This window comes from Trichomycterus rosablanca, chromosome 2 (assembly GCF_030014385.1).
Source record: "Trichomycterus rosablanca isolate fTriRos1 chromosome 2, fTriRos1.hap1, whole genome shotgun sequence".
NCBI classification, from domain to species: domain Eukaryota; kingdom Metazoa; phylum Chordata; class Actinopteri; order Siluriformes; family Trichomycteridae; genus Trichomycterus; species Trichomycterus rosablanca.
Window position 1 is genome coordinate 40890762 of NC_085989.1, and position 22766 is coordinate 40913527.

At 40.9% G+C, this 22766-nt stretch overlaps 1 protein-coding gene across 1 annotated transcript in view; it reads right to left on the reverse strand.

The window, feature by feature from the left end:
- Window positions 1–1337: 1337 nt before the first annotated feature.
- The window catches only part of kcnt2b (potassium sodium-activated channel subfamily T member 2b), a 172865-nt gene continuing 151436 nt past the window's right edge, over window positions 1338–22766 (reverse strand). Inside the window, 13 exon segments of the mRNA XM_062990849.1 lie at window positions 1338–1649; window positions 3465–3549; window positions 5414–5765; window positions 7951–8079; window positions 9315–9398; window positions 9572–9673; window positions 11178–11289; window positions 12707–12841; window positions 12983–13054; window positions 15619–15791; window positions 16735–16840; window positions 18702–19050; window positions 22274–22524. Of these exon segments, the coding sequence (XP_062846919.1) occupies window positions 1532–1649; window positions 3465–3549; window positions 5414–5765; window positions 7951–8079; window positions 9315–9398; window positions 9572–9673; window positions 11178–11289; window positions 12707–12841; window positions 12983–13054; window positions 15619–15791; window positions 16735–16840; window positions 18702–19050; window positions 22274–22524 (2068 nt within the window). The 3' untranslated portion in view covers window positions 1338–1531.

A 22766-nucleotide genomic window follows, 5' to 3' on the forward strand; every position in this document is an offset into this window, starting at 1 on the left:
CCAATCTAGTCGTGCCCAATTACCCTGATTGCGTCTTCTATACTGATTCAACCCCTCACCGCTGACTGAGGACGCCTCTCAACTGACATACGCCCCTCCGGGCGTACAGTCAGTACAGCCTGCATTTTTCACCTGCACGAGTCGAGTTTATACACTTGACGGGTACTGTGTATGGAGGGCCACACCCCCATCAGCATTATTCCTCAGCCCCGTACAGGCGCCATCAGTCAGCCAGCAGGAACCGCAGTTGCACCAATTATGAGGTTGTACTAGATTGTACTACAGTGAACAGAGGTAAAAAAATTAAGTTTAATTTCATGCAAATGACACCCATTCAGTGGAATGGTCCATTTTTTACCTTAACTGACATGCCCCTAATTAATCAGAAATAGCTCTGCAACTACAGATCTTAATAAAAATAAAATGAAATACATATTTAGATTGGCCAATGCAAAATGTGTATGGTCATGGTGGGGGTGGGCCTGGGTATACCCGAAAAAACTGCAGGCAAAGCAGGAACACCCTGAACAGGGCACCAACAGGGCTTCGGCCAACCCCCTGCCCTTCAGATAGACATTCATGTCTTTGTAGGTGCTCGGCCAACCAATAGCTAGCATAATAGGCTGCTGCGTGTAGAATATTGATATACAATTATCCTGGTTTAGCACACCTTATAAATGCAATATTATATCAAATCATTAGTTTGGAATGGTCCAGTATCAACACAAGGTTTTATCATTGGGTTTTTTCTCACTTAGCCTTTAGAATAAAAAAAAACCACAATCATAAAAGATTTAAATCAGTCCCATAGCTGACTGTAAACTGTGTTGCTACATTTCTCTTTAAATAATCTCAGCCAGTTCACTGCAGTATTAAGCACTTACACTATTTAGCGTAGTCTGTGAAACAATGTAACATATCTCTCTTTTAAAGGTCACCTTTTAAAGTTGTCCAAGGTGGCTGCCAAACAATGTTAATGTGTTTAGCTACATCATACATTTTTGTTTTAGTTATTTTTAGATTTAAACTGTCTTAAACCAAACTTACATTAGTCCTGTGAGTCCAGTGCAACACTGTAGAAGTATCTAACCAAACATGTCTAGATTAACTGACGACATTCAGGGTAAAGGAAAAAATGTTTAAACTATATCTTTAATGTACACTTGGCAACCTGCACCTTTGGCAGTTTAGCTAAGATTGGCAGTGTTGGCTACTAAACATACATTCACATGCACATAGACTAATTCAAATCTTAAATTTGTGTTTAAATGCACTTATGTGGCCTCAGCTTCCTCGCATCAGAGTCAAACAAACTGATGCATAAATAAAATGTAACAGGTCCATGCAGTTCGTCTTGTGATAAAAAAGAAAGAGTTTTCAGTGAATAACTGAATTCAGTAACAGTTCACAGTCTGTTCCTCTCCGGTCTCTTATATTTCATGACTTGCCTCTGTTATAGCCTCACATCTGCACATGTATACACTCCTAGGTTGTACTGTGGCTGTGTAGATGTAGATGTGCTGGTGTGTGATTACAGGTGGGTGCTGCCCTGTGTGTCGAACCTGTGGCTTTCTGATCTACCCATGCAGGGTTTACGCCCACTGCCCTGGTTGGGCACCAGACACAGAGGATCAGGTCTGATCAAATACCTGTGGAAAAAATACAAGTGTCATAGAAAAAAGGAATTAGTTAAATTAAATAACTGTCCAGTGTGTTGGAATGGCTAAGTCAACATTCAGACTAGATCTAGTCGTATCCAATTATCCAACTGCATTATGCTTCCTCTCTACTGATCTCTACCCTGGTTGAGAAGAGTCGAGACTGACACACGCCCCCTCCGACACGTGCAGTAGCCGACTGCATCTTTTCACCTGCACAAGGAGAGTTCATATGTGGATCAGCTGTGTGTATTGAGACACACACCCTGATCAATGCATTATCCCTCGTCTCTGTGCAGGTGCCATCAATCAGCCAGCAGAGGTCGTAATTGCATCAGTTATGAGGTTCCTGTCCGGCCCCCAACCTGTATGAACAACACCCATCGTTGTTGATGTAGGTGCCCAGCCTGCCGGATGGCAGAGCTGAGTTTTGAACCGACAAATTTGAAATGTCAGCTCTGGTGTGCTAGCGTGTTTTACCGCTGTGCCACCTGAGTGCCCCATCCTAGATTGTTTTAAAAATTGTTTTAATAGTGCAAATTTCACCTTCATTGTAGTACTGGTCTGGACGCCTACAGGTGTGGCCAAAAATATTGGTACAGTTTTACCTTTTATCAAAATTAAGTTGAAATGAACATGTATTGTATCCTTTTTTCGTTATTTAACACTGAATAGAACAGAAACTTTACTTTTAACTTACTTTTATTTCTGACTAATTTCAGTGAAAATAATCAAACAAATGGATATGACATTGACCAAAATACTGGTAACCTTAACCTATTATTTTGTAGCAAAACCTTTGAAGACAATAACTTTTAACACAAACGTTAAAGAGGACCCAAGCCGCCATCTAGCAGCAGACATAAATTGGCCACCGTGTCTGCTGGGTGGTAAAATAACGAGTGAGTGGGTTGAGTCTTCAAACACTGTGCAAGGACCCTAGTTAGCAGACCGAGGTGCCTGTGCAGAAAGTAGATGAGCCTCATGTGCAAATCCACCAAAGCATGGGCGTAAAAAAAGGGGTCCGCAAGCCGGCGCACACATCGAAGCAGGTAAATATACCCTCCTCAAACGCAATCTGGATCCCAGCAGCAAAAGACATATTGACTACAATAAATTGAGAGAAAATGAACAAATAAATAGAAAAAGGACTCAAAATGATGACTTCAGAATGGTCCAATCATTTCCTCTTATCTATTCTTGGGTGCTTTTTAAGGTGTTTTTCAGGTAATTATCTAAGTGGAAAGCAAAGCTTTCTGAAACTGGGCTGTACTATCCACTCTGAAATGCCTTCTGACTTACTACTCTGCACAGATTTAAGACACCCAGTGCCTAAGAAAGGAAAGCAACCCCAAAACATCACTGAGCCTCCTCTATGTTTCACAGTAGGCATGGTTTTTTGAAACCTCTCCCTAATGTTTAAGGTACTTATCAAAAAGCTCATTTTGTTTTAGCTATTTTGTCCAAAGCATATTCTTTCAGAGGGAACTTTTTGTTGTCATTTTGGCCTTTTTGTGTTTTGCTTGTAGACGGAGGATGTAAAATGCAAAGGAACTAATATTTGACGGTATAAAGTGCAATCAATAGAAAATTAAGAACCTTCCTCAAGGGCACAACAGTGGCAACCTGGCAGTAGTGGGGCTCTAAAAAGCACATTTCCAATCGCTACTCCAGTATCCGTACTGCAGAGTTATCACTGCCAAATATCTGTAAAATACTTTTAAAATTTCTCCATGACTATGTTTGATTTCATATAACTAATAGTATATTATATATACATATAGGGAAAAACTTTTGAATACTCACACAATGTCATGCAGCTCCAGCCTTGTATCAGGTGAGGGGTTGATGAGAATGTAGGAAAGTCTGTTGCCCTGATCTGTCATTCCATCTGACACCGGAAGCAGCATTAAAACAGAGAACACACAGTCTGATACAGCTACAGTTCCCAACCATGAGTCAGATCAGACAGTTAATAATGAAACACTGAGCAGAACGTCTGATAGAGCTTCGGCTACCAGCCGGAAGTAAAATATGGCTGTGAGTTAACAGAGAGCCTGAAATCTGTTACGGCTACAGCTCAAAGCCTGAAGTCAGTGAATAGTAAACAATGAGTAAAAAGTCTGTTATGGCTTAAGTTTACTTCAAAGAATCAAATTAGACCATGGATAGACACAAACATGGCTGGGCATCCACTAGGTACAATTGACTGTGCCTGAGGAAGGGGGGGAGGTCAATGGGGTTCCCCAATGCTGCTTCAATTGCAACCTCTGCTGGCTGGTCTAAGACATGCATGTTATACAGTATTAGTTTTGGGATTTTAATGATTTCTGCAATTGTTCATTGACTCAAATATTGAAACTTTTTCTTTTATAAAAAATCATTTGTATATATTTGTGTATGCATATACAAAGCACAATGTATAAATAAGGCTGGTTTGACTTGACACACTAAAAAGCAGGTTACGGGTTAAAGGCCAAACTGCCACCATACACTGAGATAGTCAAGAACTATAAAAAAAAGCTGTGCCATGTGGTAGAACCAGCTGGAAAATGGGTGACACTGTTCCCAGCAAGGAGATCACCCTGAACTAAACTGGAAACATGAATTCGAGTAAACACATGAACAAAAAAAGCAGGAACAGGGTCTTTTTTCATCTATTAAACACTGGACCCCTTTAAAACATGGCACAATGTTTCATTCTACTCTGACCATATTTATATTTATTATGACTGCACTACTGTTTTTTTAGAGCTAAATACATATTCTGTGCAATATCTTCTTAAGCTACTCAGGGCATGTGCAATACCCCCATTGCTACCTCACTGCTGTAAATAATGTTTGTTGTCCTTTTTTTATAATTATAATTTAGTCTTTATTCTTTATATTCAAGATTCTTATACATACTACATGTGTGTTGTGTATATGTATATAATTTTTGCTTCTATTTTTACTTATTGTATGTGTAAGCACCGTTGGATTGCTACTCAATTTCGTTGTACACTGTGCAATGACAATAAAGGCATCTTATTCTTCTTATATTATTATTATTCTGTGGAAGTCAATTTGTCTTCCGCTGCTAAGGGATACCCGATTGAATCCGAGAAGAGCACGTTGCTGCACTTGCTTCTCCCGACACGTGCTTCTTCCGACTCCTTTTCTCGGCTTTGCATTCTGCACAGGCATCTTTCCCGCCAATCAGGGTCCTTACACAGCGTATGAAGACCCACCCACCCACCCACATATAGCCTGGTCCCCCCCGCAGATATGATGGGCAATTAGTATCTGTAACCAACCGATTTCATGCTCAATTTTTTAATAAAATTGGGTAAAACCTGCTGGTTGAACAAAAAAAAGGACAAAAAATGTTTGTGTTATGGAGTTTGTGAATTTCCTCACTGTTGGACTAATAAAGGATCATCTTATCTCCTCTCTAAGGCAGGTGAGGGTGCATGAATAAGCTCTGCACAACCAGAAGTTGACTCAGGTGACACAGCTGTTAATTAGTGTAGCCCACCAATAGGAGATCCGGGTTCGAATCTCAATGGCGCTATCGGCTGGGCATCTACACAGACATAACTAAATTGTCTGGAAGGATTGCTGGATTTGCAATGAATTGGCACCCTGTCCAGAATATTACTGCCTTGCGCCCAGTGTTTCCTTTTGAAACCTGACCTGTTGTGACCCTGACCAGGATAAAGTGGTTGATAAAATTAAACAAACCACCAGAAGTGAAAGAAGAACAATTCACTCACTGAATCCTGTAGGCGTGAGGCCCAGGTGCTTCATGCGTGTTCGCACCAGTGCGTTGAGCTCCTGTCTCTCAGAGCGCCGAAACAGACTCAGTCTTTGCTGCGTGATTCGCTCTGCGGCACTGCCGACACCCTTGGCGCTGTGAGGCCCGCGCCCACTCTTCCGACTTAGCCGCCGTGCCCACTGCATGCTCTTCCTCCTCAGGAGTGGGTGATCTGAGGCGTGAGAGGATGACGACGACGATGAGGGCGGCTCTGATGAGGTGGAGTTTCGGTGAGGTCCGGAGCGACAGAGCAGGGGTTCCCGAAGCTCTCGTGTATCCTCATAGTCCTCCACTGTGATGGACACCTGAGACTGAGAGGAGGAACAGCATTAGGATCTGATCTTATGATGCTTTATCTGATTTCTTTGTACTGTTCTGAAATACATAATGAAAGATCATGAGACTTTATTGCTACTGATATTTTTCAAGATAGCATTACTGATAAAACAGACCACAATAGTAAATAAATTATTTAATGTGTAAGTTAATCAAGATACTGAATATCTAAAATACACAAAAAAATTACAGTTGGATGACATACAGTTAAATATGTTAAGACAGATTTTGAACAGCTCATCTTGGATGGCCAGACAAGAAATAATTTTGACATTCTTTATGGCTGCATGTTTAGTTTTTTTTTTTAATAAAAATACACATATTGTATTGTGTACATAATTTTATGTTTTAGCATCAGATTTTAACATCATGTAATCACCACTTTGATTACATTCATTACAGAAACATGGTTACTCATTACACACGATTCATCAGTTTACAAGTTTAATGTCAAACACGATCATGGACAATTTTGTATCTCCAATTAACCTGGCTGCATGTTTTTGGACTGTGGGAGGAAACCGGAGCTCCCGGAGAAACCCACACAGACATGAGTGAGAACATGCAAACTCCACACAGAAGGGACCCAGACCGCCACACCTGGGGATCGAACCCAGGACCTTTTTGCTGTGAGGCAAGTCACTGAGCCACAGTGCTGCCCTAGATTTCTGAGTAATATGTCTCTAATTTGGGTGTTCGGTGGTGCAGGGGTCTATTAAGTTAGCCCACCACACCCAAGATCTGGGTTCAAATCTTAGTGCCGTCTGGCTGGCTACACAGACATGATTGGCTATGCCTAGAGGGGTGGCCAAAGCTCTGCTTGGACTGGTGCCCTGTCCAAGATATTTCTGTTTTGTGGCCAGTATTTCCTAGAACTAGACCTGCTGCAACCTTGATCAAGATAAAGTGGTTAATGGAAATGAAATACAAACATCTCTAATTGCCCAGCTGAATGAGAAGTAAATCAATGTGCAATGTGGTTATCCATATATTAATAGGAAGAGAGAAATGTCTGACTGTTCTAGAGATGCATACATATACAGTATATAGTCAATACAAAGTAAAGATTTTTAATGTTTGTGTGACCAACTTAACTGTATTTTCTAAATATAAATACCTTTATGTTATACAGGTGTTTTCCACTGTGTTTCATCACATTTCCAATTAGTTACATTTTTTAATCATTTGGGAACTGAAGACTCTAACTGCTGCAGTTTTGCAAGTGGAATTTTTGTCCATTTTGGTTGACCTCAGTTGCTCAATAGTCAGTAGTCATTGTCATCTGATTCTCCTCTTTACGATGTGCCATGCATTTTAAAAACATTTGTATGTTTTAAACCCATCATATTATTACCCATCATATCACTTTTATACACTGATCAGCCATAACATTAAAACCACACTTTGTAGTTCTACAATTACTGACTGTAGTCCAAATGTTTCTCTGCATGCATAGTTAGCCCCCTTTCATGCTGTTCTTCAATGGTCAGGACTCTCCCAGGCTCACCACAGAGCAGGTATTATTTAGGTGGTGGATGATTCTCAGCACTGCAGTGACACTGACATGGTGGTGGTGTGTTAGTGTGTGTTGTGCTGGTATGAGTGGATCAGACACAGCAGCGCTGATGGAGCTTTTAAACACTGTCACTGCTGGACTAAGGATAGTCCACCAACCAAAAATATGCAGCCAACAGCGCCCCATGGGCAGTGTCCTATGACCACTGATGAAGGTCTAGAAAATGACCATCTCAAACAGCAGCAATAGATGAGCGATCGTCTCTGACTTTTTATCTACAAGGTGGACCAACTAGGTAGGAATGTCTCATAGAGTGGACAGTAAGTGGACTCCAGCAGTGCTGCTGTGTCTGATCCACTCATACCAGCACAACACACACTAACACACCACCACCATGTCATTGCCACTGCAGTGCTGAGAATGATCCACCACCCAAATAATACCTGCTCTGTGGTGGTCCTGTGGGGGTCCTGACCAATGAAGAACAGGGTGAAAGCAGGCTAAAAAAGCATGCAGAGAAACAGGTGGACTTCTAGTTGGTAAGTGGAGCTGATAAAATGGACAGTGAGTGTAGAAACAAGGAGGTGGTTTTAATGTTATGGCTGATCAGTGTATGTGTTTTGTGCATCAACAGGTTTGTGTACCTCAGATACAGGAAGTTTATTAGCCTCCGTGCGGTAGATGCCGATGGGAATGTCTCCTGTGGAGGAGCAGAGTTTCTGGTACAGCCGGCCATAATTGCGGATCCACAAGTCCTCCTCTGTGATCTTCATCTGATAATATCAGCATAATCATTAACATCATTCTGTTCATCATCAGACATGCTTTGGGGTAATGGATGAAAAATAAAACAACTCAAAACAAATGATGTCTGGCTCTGTTATGTCTGGAGCATTTTGGTGGCATGGTTTACAAATATAAGTTATTAATCAATATACAACCCCAAATCAGAAAAAGTTGGGACAGTATGGAAATAAAATTAAAACACAGTGTTCCTTACATTTACTATGGCTTTTATTGGATTGCAGACAGTTTGAACCCAAGATATTTCATGTTTTATCTGCTCAACTTCATTTCATTTATTAATAAACATCCATTCCTGCATTTCAGGCCTGCAACACTTTCCAAAAAAAGTTGGGACGGGAGCAATTTAGGGCTAGTAATGAGGTGAATAAACTAAATAATCATGTGATTCCAAACCGGTGATGTGAACAGGTGATTGTAATCATGGTTTGGTACAAAAGCAGCATCCAGGAAAGGTTGAGTTCTTGATGAGCAAAGATGATCAGAGGATCCAGTTTGTCAACAAATGTGTGAGAAAATGATTGAAATGTTTAAAAACAATGAACCTCAAAGAAAGATTGGAAGGGATTTGCATATTTCTCCTCCTACAGTACAAAATATCATTAAACGATTCAAGGAATCTGGAGGAATTTCAGTGTGTGAAGGGCAAGGGTGCAAACCTAAGCTGCCAATCCCTTTTCTGTATGTTTCTGACATGTGGTGGAAAGCACAGTACACAAGGAAAACACAAGAAGACAATTTCAAAATTTACACAGTCAGTAAACTTGTAATCTCACGACTGGACTACTGCAACACCCTCCCTCCTGGCAGGTGCTCCCATGTCCACTATTACAAACTTGCAACTCATCTAAAATGCAGCTGCATCACCCCACTGCTGCGTTCTCTTCACTGGCGTCCTGTAGCTGCATGCATTCAGTTTAAAACACTGATGCTCGCCTACAAAGCCAAAAATGGACCAGCCCCAAGCTACCTTACCTTCAAGGTCTAATAAAACCCCACAGGATCCTGTGTGTGGCACACACTAACTGCTATACCACCATGCTCCCCTATAATGACTATTTTTATAATGTTTAACAGTTTAGTCCTTGTAATTGTTTTATGCCCTGATTGGCAACATCATCATCATAATCATCATCATCTCCATCATTGTCATGACAGTAGTGAATTCCTACAGTGGATTAGTGAGATGTTTGCTTATACTCACAGCACACAGGAAGCCTGAGCCGGGCATGGAGTCCAGTCCCAGCAGCAGTCTTGTGATGGAGATCATGTAGTCTTTGACAAAAGACTTGTGACACACACACACACACACACACACACAAGCTCACTTCAGTATACTAAACAGTCTATCAGCGTGTATCACTTTTTGCCCTCAACCCATCATCCCACACCCTGGTGGTGGCTCTACAGAATCATGAAGATTAAGAATAGCTCAGTGTGAGTTACACGCCCTGCTGTTACCTGATACAGCAGTGTGTCCAGCATGCTGACACTGAACACCTTCCCAGCAGCAAAGGGCAATCGGAACATGAAGACTAGGTTGGAGCCCCGTTCTTTCTCTTTCTGTAGGGCACCAAACAGACATGGATTAGTTAACAACACTCTAAAAAAACAGTGGATCTTAACCTGTGGCCCAAAGACGAAAGGGTAGCAACTTTATACCGTATCATTATTATGTATGAATAGTTTATAAGCTGTCTTAGCAGAACACACCAGAACCAGGACAGTGGTGGCTCAGGGGTTAAGGCTCTGTTAATTCAAATTCATTCGAAATGAATTCATGTACTCTCATATAAGCTTTGCTATCAACTGGTCAGGTGCCCACACAGGCACACCTGGCTATGTCTGGGGGAGTCAAGTGGGTTCCTCATTTCCTGTTGCATGTATGGCCTCTACACATGAGAGATGGTAGATTCTCAAATAGCAGTGTGTGACTCGTATGTGATACCACTCTCTTTAAGACCCCATCTCTGATAGGCAAATAGAACCACTGTGTTACTGTGCACTTGTTGAAGGGGGTGCTTAATAGTCTGCAGCGCTCTATAGGGGTCTGTAGTGCTGGATAAAGTTACAAATGGAATTGAATATGACCATATAGGGAGTAAAAGGAAAAACTGCACAAATATAATGAAAAGTGTATTCATTTTACTGTTTACTTTATTCTGGTCAGGATTGTGGGGACCGAAAACACTGGGTGAGAGGCAGAAACACACTGGGCTGGAACCTAATCCAATGCAGGGTAAACACATTTAGAATAAATAAGAATAGAATGGCTTTATTTATATACATTATTATATACATGTGCACAGTACAGTGAAATTATTTTTCCGCATATCCCAGCTTATTTGGAAGCTGAGGTCAGCTCTGGAGCAGAGAGGGTTAAGGGCCTTGCTTAGTGGGCCAACAGTCAAGCATAGCAGAGCCTGGATTTGAACCAGCAATCTTCCGACTGATAGCCCAAAGCTCTACCCACTATGCTACCACTGTCCCATTTACAGATAAGGGCAATTAAGTGCAGCAAATTCACCTTCCCCATGATTTTGGGAGTAAAGCAGAATACTTGTAGAAAACCCAGATGTCTTTGCAGACAGTGACTGGAAGCAAGAATTAAAACCAGGACCTCAGAGACAATGGCACCCACTTCATCAGCTGTGCCTCTGTGTTGCTTGCTTTGAATGAAAGGGTATGTTCAAAGAAATGGTCTTAATAAAAATGGGCTTAATAAAATATTTTAATACATTAGGCATAGACTAACTGTTCAATAGTTGTGACATTTTTCACTGTTTCTAGTTAGGGTTATTTAGGTACACAGTAAAAAAGCTCATCTGATTTAGACAATGTTGTAACACCCACTTCTGTTCTGCAGAGATGTCTAGATCTCTTAAAATCAGACTAATCCACATATGCAGTCTGGTTGACTTATTTTGCCCAACATTGCAGCTTTACTAATTAGAAAGGTTAAGAACCACTGGTATATACTGTACCATTATCTTATTTGCAAATGTTAAAGTTTATGCTCCAAGTTTGTAGACCCCTGGCTGTGGTGAGATGGTGAGATGGAACTAACCTTTTCGAGTTTGGAGAGGGCAAGCGAATAGTGGTCTTTGACTCTGAACTGCATAAATCTCATGTTGGCAGGGTGCGTGAGTTCTGTAATTATACTAAGTGCTGGAAAAAGCCTGTGTGACAAAAAAAACAGTTGTTAGCTCAGCTTATCTAAAATACAGATCATTTAGACACCATGGTTAGCAAACATACATAGTTGAAAGCATATAATTTACTTTATACAGTGGATTTTATACAGCTGTTAGCAACGGGTGTCATTAAAACACCTAAACTCAATAATTAGGGCTTTGTCTACATGGCAGTGATAACAGTGTGGTTAGGGATCTGGGCTTTTAATCAGATAAAAGTTTAATAAGATTAAATGGAATAAATTGGAATATAAATTGTACAAAATCCAGTGTCACAAGTTTGACACATTACAAAGCCCCGTAAAAAGCTTTTCCAGAAGAGTGAAGGCTGTTACAGCACAATATTAGAATAATTGGTTTTGGAATAGGAAATTTTAATTCATCCAAATATCCAAAAGTTTGGTTCCTCTCAGGGTTTTTTTCCCTAGTAAAATGTTCTGAGTTTCTTTCTGCCACTGTTGCCTTCGGCTTGCTCATTAGGGGTGTTTGGTCCTGGAATCTGTAAAGTTGCTTTGAGACAATGCCTAGTGTAAAAAGTTCTATAAAAAAAAAAATTAACAAGGGTTTTAAGAAACAAATCTCTATGTTCTATATGTGTAAATGGTTGAAATTATCAATATTATACCTAAAATCATATTAAAGAGATATACACTAATCAGCCAAACATTAAAACCACCTCCTTGTTTCTACACTCACTGTCCATTTTATCAGCTCCACTTACCATATAGAAGCACTTTGTTGTTTTACAATTACTGACTGTAGTCAATCTGTTTCTCTACATACTTTTTCAGCCTGCTTTCACCCTGTTCTTCAATGGCCAGGACCCCCACAGGACCACCACAGAGTAGGTATTATTTAGGTGGTGGATCATTCTCAGCACTGCAGTGACACTGACATGGTGGTGGTGTGTTAGTGTGTGTTGTGCTGGTATGAGTGGATAAGACATAGCAGCGCTGCTGGAGTTTTTAAATACCGTGTCCACTCACTGTCCACTCTATTAGACACTCCTTTAAGTTAAACACATAAAAGTAAAACTGTAACACATTTTGTATGACAATTTCAGTTAGTTTTAGTATTGCCTTCCTGGTAGTTATGCCCCTGTTTGGTCCCATCCCCTTCACTTTTTAGGTTAGAAATGTGCCTAGTATTTACTGCAGTCCTTGTATTTATGGCACTGTTTTTATTTTGTTTTACTTGCTTGTGTTCTGTGTTGCACCCTGATCCTAGAGCTCCGTTTCAATATGTAGTTGTATATAGCTGAAATGACAGTAAAGTAGAATATGCGTTTTTGTACAGTAATTCACTGGAGTGAGGGTGAAGAGACAGGGGTTGTGGTGGGTCAGTAAAAATGTTAAGCCTGTACTAGCATTATGGTTACTGCATCACATGGTAAGAACTGTACCTGAACAGTGTCTGTACATTCACTATAGTCTTGGCATCAGCCATGTAGTCCTCCTCCGCAATCATCGAACTCTCCTTATCCACCACCACCATGGTGTCTGCGAACGTCACCCCACAGCGCAAAAGACTGTCCAGACTACACACACACACACACACACACACACACACACACACACACACACACACAGTGCAGGGACACAATATTGTAAAATGAAGAGCATAATGAGGTATTTGGGTTTGAGGAAAGGTAAAGGAAAATGCTTGAGGCTTTTCTCACTTATCAATGGAGCCCACCATGTAGAAGACCATCGGAAACCAGCAGATTGCCTCAAGAAAGTCTGCTTCAGGTCTGCCAAACAAACAAATGCACAAGCAATAGAATTTTTAATAGTAAGTGTAGGTGATTAGTATCTGCTGGCTTTTTGGTATTGTATTGTATTGTATTGTATTGCATTGTATTTTTTATAAAGGTTATGATGTTGTGTTAAAAGGTATACTGTCAGTGTTTGTGTGTGCTTTGGAGAAGGTTTTATAAAGAATGATCCTGTTTGGCTGCATTACCCTGTGTTTTTGTCTCTTATTGTCCCTGCCTGTAAGAAGCACCCCATAGCATGATGCTTCCACCTCCATGTTTCAAAGTAGAGGTGGTTTTAGTTTTTGTGCCTGATTGTGCTAGACAGTGTTTGATGTTTTGCTCCATGAACGTTATTCTTTATTCTTTACTCTGTCTTACTATGAGGGCCTGATTTATGGAGTGCATAAGAGATGGTTCTCTGTTTATCAGGTTCTTCTTACCTTCCTGACTGAGGCCTATCTAGCTCTGATGCTTTATTTGGTCTGGCAGCCTTCTATAAGAAGACATAATGCTTCTTCTGCCATTGCAAAATTATTAAATCCACTACAGTCCTGGGAAAGCCTTAGCTTTGAATTCTGTTCGATATTCTCACCCTGATATATGCCTTGCAACAATATAATTGCAGTGATCCAAAGATAGTTTCCTGGACCATGTGGCTTGGGGTTTGTTCTGACAGTGCAGTGAAAATTGTGGGCCATTATAGACCCAAATGTGTGCTTTTCCAAAATATGTCCAGTCAATTCAAATTGCAGCAGATGGACACCAATTCTAGACACAAGCAAAATACACAAACTGGAGTGGAACAGCTTTTCTGACTACTAAATACTTTCTGACTAAAAAAATTCAGCTTTAGATTACTAATCAGCAACAGACCACATTTTATCAGCCTTTATTAATATATAATATGCAATATATAATATGTGTATGGTTTCTACACATTGCTCATTTTATCTGCTCCACTTACCATATAGAAGCACTTTGTAGTTCTACAATTACTGACTGTAATCCATCTATTTCTCTACATACTTTGTTAGCCCCCTGTAATGCTGTTCTTCAATAGTCAGGACCCCCACAGGGCCACTACAGAGCAGGTATTATTTAGGTGGTGGATCATTCTCAGCAGTGCAGTGACAATGACAGGGCGGTGGTGTGTTAGTGTGTGTTGTGCTGGTATGAGTGGATCAGACACAGCAGTGCTGCTGGAGTTTTTAAATACCGTGTCCATTCACTGTCCACCTTGTAGATGTAAAGTCAGAGACAATTGCTCATCTATTGCTGCTGTTTGAGTTGGTCATCTTCTAGACCTCCGTCAGTGGTCACAGGACGCTGCCCACGGGGCGCTGTTGGCTGGATATATTTTTGGTTGGTGGACAATTCTCAGTCCAGCAGTGACAGTGAGGTGTTTAAAAAGTCCATCAGCATTGCTATGTCTGATCCACTCATACCAGCACAACACACACTAACACACCACCACCATGTCAGTGTCATGGAATGATCCAACACCCAAATAATACCTACTCTGTGGTGGTCCTGTGGGGGTCCTGACCATTGAAAAACAGGGTGAAAGCAGGCTAAAAAAGTATGTAGAGAAGAGAAATAGATGGACTACAGTCAGTAAATGTAGAACTACAAAGTGCTTCTATATGGTAAGTGGAGCTGATAAAATGGACAGTGAGTGCAGAAACAAGGAGGTGGTTTTAATGTTATGGCTGATCGGTGTATATATATTGATGATAGCTGATACAGCTTTTGATTATTAATCAGATTTTCACTTTTAGTCAGAAAATGTAAAAATATGAGTGATCTAAGGATATAAAATGAGAGGTAGAACATTATATACATTACAATTGTCATTCCAACTAGATGAAGGTCTGTGTCCCAGAACAGGCATAAAATAGACGGTATAATAGACAGTATATAGATATATTCAAAGCACTTTTGTGGAACAAATCCAGGCTGTCACTTTTATTTATGTTTTCTAAATCCTATCAGCTCGTTGACTCTTCCTCTGGAACAGAACTGCTAAAAGATGTGGTTAAAAAAGGATAAAAAACAAAAACTGATCACAGGGCAGTGATAGCTCAGTGGTTAAGGTACTGGACTAGTAAGCAGAAGGTTGCCGGTTCAAGCCCCGCCACCACCAAGTTGCCACTGTTGGGTCCCTGAGCAACACCCTTAACCCTCAATTGCTCATCGTGTTAAGCTCATTGTGTAAGTCGCTTTGGATAAAAGCATCTGCTAAATGCTGAAAATGTAAATGTAAATGATCATCTTTAGCACAAGGTTGAAGTAACCAGTGGATGTGTTTCACCCCTGTGTTCCTAATCAAATTGTGCCACCATTTACAAAACTGACAAAATGGCTGTGAGAGTGTCTGCTGTGAAATCCTACCCTCATTCAACTAATGGGACTCATTTGAGCGAATAATGTACAGCTTCATTGCATTAGAGGCTCAGCGAGATTAGATTTCATAATTAAACCAGCACACTGCATGTGTGTGACGGTCATGGGGTCACGATGGTGAGTTATGGTTATGGTGTGGACTGGTTTTTACTCACATGCTTTCCAGTAGGAGCACTATGGGGTTCAGTTCCTTCCTGGGTCTGTAGTAGGCTCGCAGAGGCACGATGAAGTTGTAGAGGCCATTGCCAGCACTCTCGGCCGACACGATTATTAGCTTGTTTTTAAAACCGTAGGAGCGCGCGTCTTCATAAGGCATGTGAGGGCAAGCCTGGGCATGAGAAAAAGCAAAGCATTTATGGCAAATGCACAATTAACTAAAACTAAATTAAATCAAACTTACCATTTTCTTAGTCTGAAAATGAAGAACCATCTTTTTTATAGAATAGAATGGCTTTATTTGTCATATATACATATACAGGTGTGCAGTACAACGACATTTTTCCACCTATCCCAGCTTGTTTGAAAGTTGGGGTCAGATTAAAGGTCAGCCATTGTATGGTGCCCCTGGAGCCAAGAGGGTTAAGAGCCTTGCTAAGGACCCAACAGTGGCTGCATGGCAGAGCTGGGATTCGAACTCTCAAACTTTTGATTGATAGCCCAAAGCTCTACCCACTAGGCTACCACTGTCCTGTTATCTATAACCGTTATCTATAATTGTTATCTATAATCAAAATCGTTATCTATAATCTAAAATTATAGAGAAATGAACCTCATTTAGGCAGTACATATTAACGTAAATGTAAATCTGCATAATCTGTCCTTATAATAACACAAACAAGTGGCTAAGTGGGTAGCACTAACACCTTACAGCAAGAAGGTCATGGGTTTGATCCCCAGGTGGGGCCGTCTGGGTCATTTGCATGTTCTCCCCGTGTCTGTGTGGGTTTCCTGCGGGTGCTCCGGTTTCCTCCCACAGTCCAAAGGTGAATTGGAGACACTGAATTGTCCAAGACTGTGTTCGATATAACCTTGTGAACTGATTAATCTTGTGTAATGTGTAACTACTGTTCCTGTCATGAATGTAACCAAAGTGTAAAACATGACGTTAAAATCCTAATAAATAAATAAACATAATAAATGGGTTAAGAATTAAACCATAAAAAATCTAAAAAAAAAAACAGCATTTTAAAACGCAACACAAATTAGTCGACGTGTTAGTGGTGATTTTTGGGTGGTATTGCTATTTGACATAGAAAGAGATGGGCTCTCACCTTATCAAGGCGAAGGCAGCAAAAAGGCATCTTTTCCTGCAGGAGATGACAAAGGGCTGGAGAACTTCCAATGTATGGAGAGTTTAGAGGGTATCCCTTCACCCACCTGCTCGACACATGCAAATACGCCCACAAACATACATGGGTTCAGTTCCAAACTAAACGGTTACAGTTTACTTATTTCAGTTCTTAACCTTTTTTTCTCTTAGACCCCACTGTGTTACATTTTTTTTCTTGGACCCCCTTGACATGGGTAATGATAACCTTACGCTTTCAGCAAGGATGACAAAAGTTGTAGTATTTAAACAAACGCTTATTATTAGTCTAACGGCTTCTTGCTCATAGGACAATTCAGTGAATCCATAATGAATTAACCTTGGCATTTTTTAATTTTGGATAATGTCATGGATTTACTGCTAATGCTTGCAGAGCTTGTCACTGGTGGTGGGAGAATAATTCGTAGTGATTAATTCTGTTGACCTTTGCACTTTTGAGGTACGTGAATTGAACATTTTCTCCCCTTTTTCTCCCCATGTAGCATAGACAATTTGTCTTTCCTGCTGGTGGATCCCTGATTGCATTCAAGGAGGGTATGTTGCTGCTCACACCTCCGTGTACGTCTCCTAGCAGACCCCTTCTTTCTGCACAGGCACCTCTGTCTAACCAGGGTCCTTACACAGCGTTTGAAGAACCCTCCCACTTTAGTCTGGTCAACCCACCCAGCAGACACGGTGGCCAGTTATTATCTGTTGCAGGCACTGCCAATTGTGGCCGCTAGATGGCGCCAAGCTGACCAGCGGCAGAGCCGAGATTTGAACCGAGGTGTTCAAAATCTCGGCACTGGTGTGCTATTGGAATCTCCCATTGCGCCACATGGGCAACAGGCTATAGGTAGTTTAAAATAGATGTACATGAAATCACAAGAGATCTCCTGTATGCTTTATAGTTTATTGATTTTTTTCCATCCCATCATCTGTAAGTATTTTTACTCTTCTCAAAAAATATATTAAGCCACCTGTTGAGAACCACTGACTTATACCAGGCTATATATTGTTTAACAAACACAACACTGTGTTCTGCACTAAAGACTAAACTAGAGTAAAGTAGAAGGCATTTCTGGCAGCTGTACTATTCAGAGGACAAGTTTTAATGCCTATTTAAGGGTAAGAATAATAAATCATCTCTGAACCAAGCAATCTCTACCAACCTCTGCACAGACTAATCTATAAAGATAAAGATAAATGGGAGTAACTTAGTATAAGATCAGTTACATAATCACATTAGAGACATTGTATAGAGCCCCCCTGAGCCAAGAGGGTTAGGGGTGTTTTTCAAGCCCTGCACTGCCTTGTGACCAGTGGTTCCCAGTGAAACCAGACCTACTCCAGCCCTAACAAGGATAATGTGGTCGATGAAAATAAAATAAAATTCAATAATGAATCAACAATCAGATGTGAGACAATATAAAAAGGGAAATTGACAAAGTTCATTAAACTTTACTGCTTCAATCAAAGTGTGCATTAAATCTACAAAGCCACAACAAGCAATTCCAGGATTTGTAAATGAAAGATTGCTATCTAAATGCAATTGTATTCTCCTATTTCACAGCTCACTAGTTACCATGCTGTATCATTCTCACAATGCCATGGTTTTAATTTATCCAACAGTGGAATTTAACAGTTTAGAGTTTCGTTATACGGTAAGAATCAGTTTCTTGTGCTTCAGTTTTGATGTCATATAAACAATTTGTCTTATTGGTGGCACTTCAATAACAATTAGACTCAACTTTGAGCACAGCAGCAAGCTGTAAAAACCAAGCATCAAAGCTGTAAATCTGCTTCGTGCACAACACAATGTAGCACAGTGGCAAGGTAAGCGATATATGCCAACGTATCATGGAAATGCAGCTTAAGGCGGCTGTATCGTACTACCACCACGTTCACTTATTTCACCCTTTCAGTACTTACTCGCCCTGTGCTCCCCACCACTGGCCCTTGTGCTCTGCTTGTCCCGCTCTTCCCTCTTCCTCCTCCTCTTCTTCATCTTTGCCCTCCTCTCCCCCTTCATCCTCTGATTGATCCCCCAGCAAGTCAAATGTGGGGCCATGGACGTTGTCCACCAGTTCCAGCACTGGAGCAATACTGTGCCTCCTGTCCTCACAGTCACCTGTGCTGGGTGGAGCCAGGGTGTTTCCACCACACACTTCTACTCGGCTTCCGCTGCGCCCGGTCCTGCTTCCACTCAGAGCCATTTCCTTTGGGCCGGAGCCTTCAGGGCTGTTGTCACTTGTGTCTTGTAGATCTATAGCCACCGTTCCTGCATAGTAAAACCAGCACCAGATTATACAAGATGACATTTAATTCAGTATATTTATATTCAACTAGCAAGAGTATATAATATTGACATTTAGCATGGTCAGGCTTACCCGAGTACTTCCATATCATTCTACTGCTGCTAGACCCCCTGACTTCCTGCAGCTTGCATGTGTTTGCATACACAGACAAAATCTGACCATCTCTCACCTACCTAAAAGCAAATACTTTTCTTTCATCTCACACTCTTCAAGCCACAAGCCTGGCTCATCATAAACCATGGTTCGAATTACAGGTGGAGCTGACTGGGTGGGTCTGACCTTCCTAATTAATACTTGTACCCCACAAAAAGTGGTAAAAACAAAAGTTCAGGGGGTCGTTAGTTAGTTAAACTGTACCTCCAGGGAAAAATTTACACGATTTACATGAGGTATCTTTAAGGGATGTTCAAGAAGTTTCCACACTTTTATATTTTGAGTGGATACAGTAAGGGTGAGAGGAGTAGTTATTGGTCGCGGCTGACAGACTGAGACAGAGCTTATAGTACGGATACAGCCCCATCTGATTTCTACCGTGGGCGGCACGGTGGCTTAGTGGGTAGCACTGTCGCCTCACAGCAAGATGGTCCTGGGTTTGATCCCCAGGCAGGGTGGTCCGGGTCCTTTCTATGCGGAGTTTGAATGTTCTCCCCGTGTCTGCGTGGGTTTCCTCCGGGAGCTCCGATTTCCTCCCACAGTCCAAAAACATGCAGTCAGGTTAATTGGAGACACTGAATTGCCCTATAAGTGAATGGGTGTGTGTGTGTATGTGTGTCTGCCCTGCGTTGGAATGGCGTCCCGTCCAGGGTGTTACTGTGTGCCTTGCGCCCATTAAAAAGCTAGGATAGGTTCCAGCGCCCCCCAACCCAACCCCCCATAAATACATAAGCGGTTAAAAAATGAATTAATGAATGATTTCTACTGTTTTGGACGCTAAAAGAAGCTTTAAGGGGAAGAAGATTTTCATGTGATGATGATGTGAAAGCTGCGGTGCAGCAGTGGCTTTGCGCTCAACCAAAAACATTTTTTTCTGATGGCATTAAAAAGTTGGTACGAAGCTGGAAAAATGCATCAGAAGGTGGCTCTGTAGAAAAGTGATATCATTTGTTTTTAATTCTTAATAAATAACTTTTTGAAGAACCCTCGTATAAAGTTGAACTCCAATTCTCACTTTGCTCAAGACTCAAGGAAGACAGGCATCAGGGATCTTTTTTGTACTAGCAATTAGATGGTGCAATTTACTGTTTAAACAGCCAAATCTGTCTTAGGCCGCTCAGGTGGCGCAGCAGTAAAATATGCTAGCACACCAGAGCTGGGTTTTCTAATACATCGTATCGAAACTCAGCTCTGCCACCCGGCTGGGCTGGGCGGCTGCATGAACAACGTTTGGCTGTTGTTCATAGGGTTAGGGGCAAGCCGGATCATGGGTCCTCATAACTGGTGCAATTATGACCCCTGCTGGCTGATTGATGGCGCCTGCACAGGGCTGAGGAATAACGCTGATCAGGGTGTGGCTCTCCGTGCACGTGTCCTCAGCGTCCTCAGTCAGTGGTGGAGGGTTGAATCAGTGGAAGATGCAATCAGGATAATTGGACACTACTAGATTAGGGGAGAAAATTTGGCGAAAAAGGTTGGAAAATTTTTTTAAACAACAATCTTTAAACAACATCTAAACACCCAATTTTACACTAAACACTTAAATAAACACAATCTTGTACTTATATTATTGAAAAAAGCATTTAAAAATTCCAGGACCACCATGAAATAAATGTATTTTGCAAGTGTGTGTACATTTTAAACTTCAACTGTATTTCCAGGACTTCGCTCTAGATGGAGATATTGGACTAAAGGAAATGAACGTGCTTCTGCCTGTGACGTTTCTACTATACTGTTTTCATCAGTTTTCATCTCTGTTCACCTGCTTCAAAGTCATCTGATTCATTTTTAGACCTAATTAAAAAAGTAAAACAACACCTTGTCTTTCTTCCATATGCAAAAATGTCAAAAATCAACCCCATTAACCCTCGCAAAGAAACCATTGCAAAAGCTCTTGACAAGCTAAAATAATAAAATTAACGTTGTGCACATCATACATACTATGCAATTTTGCTGACTGAAATATTTACTTCAAAAAAATAATGCAGCTCTATCTTATTCAGTGTGACGGCTGAGCCTATTCAGCGAGGACATTATAGAAATGTGTGTATCAGTTACAGTTAGTCATGAGTAAGTGGATCTTGCTTTTGATGTAAATGAGAGCAGAAAATGTTACTTCACAGAGCCAAGTACAGACAAAAGTACATCAATTGCTAAGTTCGCTAGTTCAGGATACTTTGCTTTGACTGACAAAAAACTAAGGGGAGATAACTTTTAGCTCAACGGACTTGGCTACCTCTCTGTGGTAATAGCCAGTTTAATTAAGCCTCCGACCAGTAAGGAAAGGGAGCCAAACAAAATGTCGCAGTAGCTGGTGTTTATTTAAAACTGCAGCATTCATTAATAACAGTAAAAAAGGAAAGCTGACTGAGAAGAGAAACTTTTGATTCGCTTTAACGAATCAACTCCTGAATCACTTATAGCGATAATGTGAACAGAGCATCTCCCACTAAACACCTCTCTTAAAGAAACACACTTTTTCAGACTGAGCTGGATAATATTGAACATGTGAGATGCTGTGACTAATGAAATGTCTCCTGTGGGTGGAAAAAGAATTGCTTTAGTTTTAGAAGTAAAAAAAATCTCGGCATGTCACGCCCCCCTGGACAGGTACTCACATCCCACAGGTTGAAAACCCCTGTTGTAAAGCACTTAAATTTTTAATTATTCAAATTTTCTCTAAATTACAATGTAACTTATAATATCTATTCTTAATAACATTCAAAATTGTCAAGCTGAACACCACAGCACCTGTTTACTTTTCTATAGCAATACAGGTACTACCAAAATAATGAGTAATTGTTTATTCAATGATTTATTCAGCACACGTGTCCACTATCATTTCATCTGAGCTTACAAATTCATAATTCATGCTGTTCACTGGAACGTAACATAATAAAACCTGTACAGCTGTGTTTGCAGTTGTTATGTAGTCAATTTAACATCTGGCTTTTTTCATGTGGTGAATCTGTCATTTTGCCCACCACCTGTTAATACTGTATGGTTATAACAGCATGCAGTGTAATAACTGACCCATGCTGGCGATGATGCTGTGGACCGGGAGGCGTGTAAGCCCATGGTAGATGGTTTGTGGAACATCCCTGGAGTTGGCGCCTGCCCCTCTGGTGGGATCTCTGTGTCCCCTGACAAAAGCTGAGTTCTCCTCTTTAGAGATGTTGATGTAGAAGCAGATGTCTGAGGCACCCATGATGTGGCATGGGCCAGGATTCAACAGGATGTTTGCAGTGTCCAGTCTCCGCACACCTATAAGACACACTCCATACCTGCCAAGACATGCAACAAAGCTGTCTGTGGGCACAAGTATTGGATTATTTTTGTAATGTGCTTGCATGTGTATATGTTTGTTGGTGAGGGTTTATTTGAATGACATGTATAGTTATTAGTGCTCATACTGCAACAGTGAATTTACATTAGTTTACAGTCATACAATTTCTGTTGTACAACAGATGAAGTGTTATGTCTATAGCAATTTCTATGCTGAATGAATGCCATTTGTTATGTTTAA